The 8,979-nt window shown below is 41.8% G+C and overlaps 1 protein-coding gene across 1 annotated transcript; it reads left to right on the forward strand.

Annotated features, from left to right (window-relative positions):
* The first annotated feature begins 1,577 nt into the window (after positions 1-1,577).
* On the forward strand, positions 1,578-4,974 carry LOC117467785 (complement component C1q receptor-like). Its single transcript, XM_034111640.2, has one exon. The coding sequence runs from the start codon at positions 1,679-1,681 to the stop codon at positions 3,395-3,397; it is 1,719 nt and encodes a 572-aa protein (XP_033967531.1). The 5' UTR covers positions 1,578-1,678; the 3' UTR covers positions 3,398-4,974.
* Positions 4,975-8,979: the final 4,005 nt, after the last annotated feature.

Raw genomic sequence — 8,979 nt, forward strand, 5'->3', positions numbered from 1 at the left:
ACAGCGCTGCTTTTCACACACACACACACACACACACACACACACACACACACACACACACACACACACACACACACACACACACACACACACACACACACACACACACACACACACACACACATTGCGTTTTGAACACTAATAAATCCGAAATGGATGAACAAACTTCGCAGCCCAGTTTCCCAGCTTTGCAGTCTATCCACGGCCTCTTGTTTCCTCCGCCACATCTCCTCCGTCCACACCTCTGGGAAAGGTGAGCTTGAGCTAGCCAGGGGAACGTTGCTAGCGCAGCTACTGTAACATTGACGTTAGTGCTAGCATTATCCACATCTTTAGGCGGCTCTTGATGATGTAGTGCTAGTAGCAGCTTCACTTGTAGCTTCGGTGCTGCTAGCCTCTTTCTTCTTGTGAATTATATTCTTTTTAGAAAATAAGTCAAGTAAAAAATGTTTGCCTGCCATTATAGAGCCGCGGGGTCCCGAGCCTGATGACGAATCATAATTCATAAGGAAATCTTTTTTATTTCGTATTATAATTACTGTGAAATGTATTATGTTTTTGTCATTATTACAACAAATACACTCTTGCAACTGATAACACTGGCAATTATTTTATATTTATTAGACTATTAAAAAAAAGATCATGCTCCCAATAAGTGGGGGTACGGCGTACCCCCGCGTCCAACGTACCCCCGCGTCCAACGCCCACTACACCACTGGCGACAGATCATTCGCCATCAAGTTAGTTCAGAAGTTTGCAGTTTGAATATTCTGCTGGTTTTCCAAGCCTTTTTACTTTCTTTTCAAATCTCATCACACATTCAAGCCCCCAGTGTTCATGTATCATTTCAATCTAAATTCTTCACTTTCTTCTTACACATTACATTTCAGCGTTAGCTTTTCAGGATAAAGTATTCCCACTAGCAATTTCTTCAAGAATTGCATTCTCTAGTTATATATAACGTTATAATTTCCTATTTCTGAAAAGTTCCTAAAATGTACTTTTCTTTCACCGGACAAACAATTGGTGGACTGTTGTTTTTTTTGTACAATTAGGATATGTCTGAAGCATTGAAGAGTGATCAAAAGGTAACTTTTATTTTTGTATTGGTCTTTCTTTGTTTAGTTGTTCTTTTTTTTGTTTTTTGTGTGTGCAATGCTGACTGTTTTTGTGTGTGTGTGTGTGTGTGTGTGTGTGTGTGTGTGTGTGTGTGTGTGTGTGTGTGTGTGTGTGTGTGTGTGTTGTTATCTTTGCCTGGATAGACAGCATAGTGGCAAAGGTCACAGGTTATCTCTTGCAGCTATTGTGCATCATTCACTGTGACCCCTGCATGTGCATGTATTGTGAGGGCCCACAATCAAGGGAGTCAGCTAAAATGCCAACAGTCTGCTGGGGCCGGAGACATCTGGAGACGCAGTCATAACACAGCGGAGCCTGCCATTGTTTTTTCTTCCAAAACGGAACTGGTCAGCGGGGGAAAGACAAAGAACCCATAGCTGCAACTAAACATGGTTTCCGTCTTTAGTTTGTGTCCCAAACAGGATGCATGAGCATTAATGTTAGTCTCAGACCCTCACCACTTGTTTTTGGCTACGAATGGACCACCACATATGTGTCGCATTTCCCCAGAAAAGCTCCCCGGGACCTTCTGAATGTTACAGCTAATTTGTTTATCTGTATGGGGAGGATGTTCTGGATTTTTCTCCTGCAGCTCATCGGCAGCTTGGCTGGGCTTTCTGAAGCTGAACATGAGACGCTGTGCACCTCCAACGCCTGCTTCACCCTGCACATGAACGAGGTACTCTTTGACAAGGCCGTTCAGAACTGTGACCACAATGGAGGTTACGTGATGACAGTGAGAGACCGGGAAGAAGAGGATGTGCTCCGTTTGCTTCTCTCACGGATCCAAAGAAAAAGTCAGGACAGGGCATCTACATTTTGGATTGGATTAAAACTGCACAAAAAGGACTGCGTGCTGCCTGACAAGACTCTGAAGGGGTTTAAGTGGGTGTCTGGGGAGGAAGATTCCAACTACTCCAACTGGGTAAGAGAACCTGTCAAAACATGCAAAGAGAGATGCGTAAAAATTCCTTACACCGAATCAGGTCAGAACCAACTGAAATGGGTTGACGGAACATGCAAAAGCCCTGCTTTTTATGCGTGTAAGTTTTATTTCAAGGGGATGTGCAAACCGTTGGATTTGTTGGGGCCTGGAGAAATAACCTACACAGCTCCTTTCTCAGAAAAGCCACAAAGAAGTGAAATGGAATCATTTCCACTTGGAACATATGCTGTTTTTTCATGTAGTGAGCAACAGTCCCAATACTCTGTGTGCATGGGGACGGACGACACCTATAGTTGGACTGTTCCTGGTCCATTTTGCAAAACAGGAAAGGAACAGTGCGAAATAAACAACGGCGGATGTGAACATTTGTGCCACCAGGAAGCAGATGAGGTTAAATGCTTGTGCAAAGAAGGTTACGACCTGGATGACGATGGATTCACTTGCAGGCTGAAGGATGTGTGCGGCGTTGGCACCTGTGAGCATCAGTGCGTGACGACGGAGTCTGGGTATTTTTGCAAGTGTCCAGATGGGTTCAGATTGGATGCAAACCAGCGGAACTGCTCTGACGTAGATGAGTGCCAGTCACAGACCTGTGAAGATCATGTGTGCGTAAACACACACGGAAGTTACACTTGTACATGTCAAAGCGGCTACAAAATGGTTGTCGGTACTTGCGTTGATATGGATGAGTGTGTGCAAGGAAGATGCGAACACAGCTGCTTGAACAGTATTGGATCCTTCTTGTGTTACTGCAACGAAGGCTTCAGTTTATCCCAGGATGACCATTCGTGTGAGGACATTGATGAATGCGACAGTAGTCTCTGTCAGTTTGAATGCTTCAATACCATCGGAAGTTTCCGGTGCACCTGCCCGAAAGGCTTCTACCTGGAGATTGACGGATCAACCTGCGCTCAGGAAGTGACAGCAACATCAGCATCTTCAACAGAGGAGCCTAATGATGAGGAAACACAAGAAAACTTTACAGAGTCTTTAACCAGGACAACAGTGGAGCTCCAACACCAGTCTCTTCATACCAACGCGCCAATTCTGGACTTGGTGAACCTGCCGCCGGACGATCAGCAGAACAACGCATCATCAGTGACAGGTTTGGCTGAGTCTGTCAATTCCAGGGTGATCGTCTGCGTCCTTGGTTCAGTCCTTCCTCTGCTGCTTTTGGTCGTAGTGACAATGGCTATTGCAATTATTCGCTGCAATCGGTCCAAAAAAGAAGCCAAGAAAAATACAACTACCGATGGCTACTGTTGGGTGTCCTCCGGTTTGGATCCGCGTTTAGAGAAACTCTACGATTCGATCTCGACTGATGACCTATAGCATGATAGTGATGGAGAACACTGACTACATGGATTACCATGTTTGTTTATGTAATTTATGTTCTTGCAACCTCTCTTGGTTAGGCTAATGGTTGGAAAAGGTTACATATCAGATAACAGATCAGTAAAAACATAATTGCCCGCCAGAAGTTTTTCAATGTAGCTAATAGAGTAAAAATAGAGCAAAAATGTGGTGAATTTGGCAAGAAGTAGCAAAGTGTAAACATGTGTAGGTGTTGTTGATACAAAAAGGCTGTTCCAGTATGGAGGGGGGTTAGGGGCTGTATCTAAGAAGGACAACTGTGTGTAAAACTGATAGTTGGGTGGGTGCCAGATGTTCCCAGAAAGATTTGAGGGAATAAGTTGTAGCAGGATGTAGATTTAACTGGCTACATTTTATGCTTTATTACCATCGTATGTGTTTGAGTCATATGTCTACCACTGCCTGTTCAATTACTGATTTGTCATTTTACTAGCTGAATATAGTTTACACATACAGTTTGATGCTGGTGTAGATATACTGTACTGATGAAAACATGTACATCTGAGTATGTACTCAATAGGATTAGGCTATGAGACAAGAGAACAGTTCATTCTGAATTATGAGTAGGGTTTGTTTCCTGTTTTTGGCCTTCACCAACATTGGAGAGAAGCCAGTAGTCCAACTTTATCTCACTTCCTTCCTGTCGTTAACTCTCTCATTGTCCTGAGGGGTGTTGCTTCCCGAGTAGGAAGCCCCATGCTCTAAATTCTTCAGAATATTCAGCCAACATTACAAGATGATCTTCTGCAGAACATCATTGCCTGCTCACAAATGACTGCTTGTGTGCCAGTGAGGGTAGTGGCAATGTCTTTTTTGATGTCAGTGATTTTTATATTGTCTGTTAAGACAGGATTTAGCATTGATCAGGCTGGTTTCTGTAGACCTTTTTGTACAGGGAATGACTGCATAACTGTAAATCAAGACAGAGTGGATTTCCAGACAGCTGAGAAAACATGCCGCGACAGGAACGGGGCATTAATGACATTTCAGTCAGAGGCAGATGAGAGCATACTTGACATTTTCAGAGATGAACTGTACGGAGACTTCTGGATTGGACTGCATTTACCCGCTGCCGCCTGCAGCAACCTCTCAGCTCCACTGAGAGGCTATGAGTGGACCTCTGGTAGCATGCAAAGGACCTTTCTTCCATCCTTCAGCAGCTGGAAAGAGAGTGTTACAGTCTGCTCTCTGCACTGTGTGTCACTTTCAAAGGATGGGAAGTTGACAGAGAGGCTTTGCTCGGACAAAGCGGATGGGTTTCTGTGCCGAACAAAGCACAAAGATGCATGCCAGGCGGGACGACTGTCAGATCCGAATGTTATCCTGAGCTCTAATGGCTGTTCAGTTGGTCCTTGTGAGCATACATGCAAAGATGTAAAGGGAGGTTATATATGTTCCTGTTTTGTTGGATATATCCGAGACGACAAAGACCCCGGGCGGTGCAAAATGCACTGCGGGCAACAGAAATGCACCCCGATATGTGAGAGAGGACCTGATAGCGGGTGCTTCTGTCCTGAAGGCTTTGTACTAAGTGACCAACTGTGCGAGGACATCGATGAATGTGTTAATGCATGTGACCAAAAGTGTGTCAACAGTTTTGGGAGTTTTGTGTGTTCCTGCAAAGAAGGATATAAACTGAAAGATCACGGTCAATGTGTCAAAGCAGAAGGCGGGGAAAGTGTTGTTGTCACAAGTCCTGTCGTCATCGGTGTTGTGAAACCAGCCACCAATAATCACACACAGCAGGGTGCCGCTGCACCTGCTGGGGGTCTGGTCTGGATATGGATCACTGTTATCGTGGCCCTGGCAGTTTTTATCATTGTGATAAGGTTTTATGTTGTGAAGCGTCAGAAGCGCAGAGAAGAACACTCCATTCAGCAGTCCACTGTTCCTGTGGACAATATTGACTGTTAAATCCCAAAACGTAATAAATAAAGAACATTAACTCCATTGTCCCATCAGCATTATAATGAGACTCAATTGCATTTTTTCAGATGGTTGCAGTCGGTAAATTATCACAATAACCGTTTCTTTAGTCTTTAATCTTTGAATATGCATTTTAAAATAGAAACAATATTAATTAAAATGAATGTATTAACTATTCAAGGTCGTTTTGTCAGAAGGGGAAGGAATAGGCCATTCATTTCCTCATATACAAAAATAAAAGCTAATATTAGGTGAAAACAACTAGTTAAAAACCTCATTAGAAAAAGGAATTCAAAGTTTTACTTAAAGTACATTCATGTGTATAAATTCAAGCAGTATTGAAGTACCATATAGGACATATCTTCATGTTGTGATTGTAAGTGCTGGGAAGTCATATTGATAGGTGGAAACTCATTCTAGTTTAGCATATAGTGTTGATAAGAACAAATATTAGACTATGTAAGACATAAGAAATATTGCAGCCAACGTTGAAGTACAATGGAGTTGAACAGAGAAAAGCATGACAAAATAAATCCTCAAGAAAAGTTATTCTTAAAATGTAAAAGAGATGTAGTGTTCTTTTTAAACCCTGACTGAGAGTAAACATAAATGTGTGCATTTGCATTTACCTGTGAATTCATGTGTCACTGTGTTCATTTACATATCATGGAATTAAAATCTGAATTACTTTCTAACTTCCCTTGCTGTCGTCGTTCTTGTTGCCAGAGTGCCATCTACTGTTCGTTTGTACACATTGCTGGAAGGAGGGTGGAGGGTCACATGTGGCTAAGGTTTCTTACTTTAAGATCAGCTGCTGCTTTAATTACATTTGACTCGAGTGTTTCGGCAACTTAATGTGTTGCTTAAAATAATACTTCTGCAAAATGTGACACTAAGTGTTGCACGGCCAGATACGGGTCAGCTGACTCAGATAAGGAAATAAATGATACATTATGATGTGATATGAATGATAATGGTAGTGTACAGTTCTATAGGTTTGTTTTTTTGTATGTAAATGGTCTGCAAAGGCTCAAATCCCTGTGTTCCCCCCACACTCCCCCCCACCTGAAAAGCCTCCATTGGACTCCTTTGTTTACTTCCGGAACATAGGTTTCCTTTTTTTTCGTTTTCACTTACATTTTTATTGACATTTTTATAAACATACAAAACCACATATAGTTCAGTATACAATTGAATTAGAGACCCATTGAAGAACAAATAAAAAAAAAGAAAATACAAATAATAATAAAAACAAGCAAACAACAACAGTGACATGGAAACTTTCTATCCTATTTTAATGCAACATCATGGTCTGGTTCCAACTCTCAATTTGTGGTGTCGTTCATTTTTCTTTTATATTCAACCCATTTTTCCCATTTGGACTCAAATTTCCTTCCTGGACCCTCAATATGTGTGTGAATCTCTCCATATCAAATATTTCCTGTACTACTCCCAGCCATTGCTCCTTTGTAGGTGGATCTGCTCTGTACCATGCTCTGGTAATTGTTTTCTTGCTGGCAGCCAGCAGCACCTTAATCAGGTATCTGTCCCCACCCTGTGTGTTTTCCTGCACCAGATTCCCCAAGTATAACATCAGGCCGGTCTTAGGAACCTCATAGCCTAATATCCCCTTCAATACTCCCCACACTTCCTCCCAGTATCCCTTCATCTTTTGACATTTAAAAAAAATGTGTGTGTGGTCTGCCCCCACCTCGCCGCATTGCCTCCAACATGCGTTCTGTTCCGGGGCATACCTCCCTTTTATCTTTGGGGCTATGAAGTATCTGAATATGTTTTTCCACCCAAATTCCCTCCATACCCTTGACCCCGTAGTTGAGTGCTGCACTCTACATACATTATACCATTCTTCCTCTGTCATATCAATCCCGAGTTCTTTCTCCCACTTTTCTTTTATAGATAGAGTTGAATTCCCCCTACTCTCCAACAGAGCCTGATATAGAGCTGAAGTCACCCTGCCTTTCTTCCCTTCATATGCTTCAATCATGACCTTAATTACCCCATTTTGTTTAGTGTTTTTATCCATTTTTATTTCTTTTATATAATAGTCTCTCACCTGTAAGTATCTAAAATGGTCACCCCTTTCCAGATCGAACTTATCTCTTAGATATTGAAAACTCTGCATTTCCCCTTTTTCCACCATCCTCATTGCTGTGATGCCCCCTCGGGCCCATCGCTTAAAACCTGAATCTTCTTTTCCCGGCTGGAATTCATTATCATTTGTTATCCATCTCAAAATCTTTGTCTGTTTTCCTATTTTGTATCTCTTTATTACCATGTTTCAAGTGTTGAAAGTGAATTTTGTGATTGGGTCTAATACGTTTTCCTGTGTCCTGAATAATTCTTTATCCCCGAGTAGTTTTTGAATCTGGTAGTTTTCCCCATTTGTTTCAATGTCCTTCCATTTAGCTACGTATTCCATATTACACCAGCATGCCACTGTTCTGATTTGTGCTGCATAATAATAATCCTGGAAACTCGGCACTGCCAATCCTCCTCTCCCTTTGGGTAGCTGCAGTGTCGCAAGCCTAATCCTGGGCCCCCCCCCCCCCCCCAAATAAACCTTGAAATCCATTTATCCCATTCCATAAATTGACTTTGTGGAATAGATATAGGCAGTGATTGGTAGAGGTTCATCAGCCTAGGCAGTATACTCATTTTAACTATTTAAATCCTTGAACTAAGGTCTAAGGTCTGTATTGTCCACCTACATAAATCCCTCTTGATATTCTGATTGATCTGCGTATAATTTGCATTGTATAATTTGTCTAACCCTTTTGTGATGTTAACCCCTAAATATGTAATTGTATCCATGTCCCATCTAATTCTGTATTTCTCTTCTCCACCTCTATTAATAATATATGTTCTATCTTCCCTCTAATGTCCTTAACCTTCCTAAGTGTCTCTGGGTCATTTGTATTTTTGTGTTGTCTCTCTAATTCTTTTAGTTGCCCAGTTACATTTTGATAGAGTTCCAGTTTGGTTCTTTTAAGGTGTGCTGTTTGTGCTATTAGTTTCCCCCTTAATACTGCCTTTAGTGCATCCCACAGAATAGTTGGGTCTCCTTCCCCGTTATCATTTTCCTCCTTATATCTGATTATCTCTCTCTTTAGTTCTTCCACTAACCCCTTATGGTTTAATAGACCCACATTCAACCTCCAGACTGTGTTCTTCCTCCTACCATTTAGATTCAATGTTAGATATATTGCACTATGGTCAGACAGGTCTGTAACACCTATTCTACAGTCTTCTACCCTATATTTATCCCCCTTTGACATAAAAAAGTAATCTATCCTAGAATAGACTGCGTGTGGGTGTGAATAGTGTTGTGTAGTCTCTATCTAGTGTGTGCAGTGGCGGCCCAGAGTATTGTGTTGGGTAATCTATGGTAGGGGCTAACCCATACAGTGGTGGGGCTCAAGTCAGTATTTGCAATGTAATTACATACACGCTCCCCCTTGACAGTGAAACGCCACGCGTGAGGTTTAGATTATTTCCCTGTCTCAATCAAAATTGAACTGTATGAAATAAAAAGGCACATTTTCTTGTAGTAAATAAAAAGGGCCACCCACAAGTGAAAGAGTTGACATGCTGAA

The sequence above is a fragment of the Pseudochaenichthys georgianus genome, chromosome 22, assembly GCF_902827115.2.
Source record: "Pseudochaenichthys georgianus chromosome 22, fPseGeo1.2, whole genome shotgun sequence".
In the NCBI taxonomy this organism is placed as follows: domain Eukaryota; kingdom Metazoa; phylum Chordata; class Actinopteri; order Perciformes; family Channichthyidae; genus Pseudochaenichthys; species Pseudochaenichthys georgianus.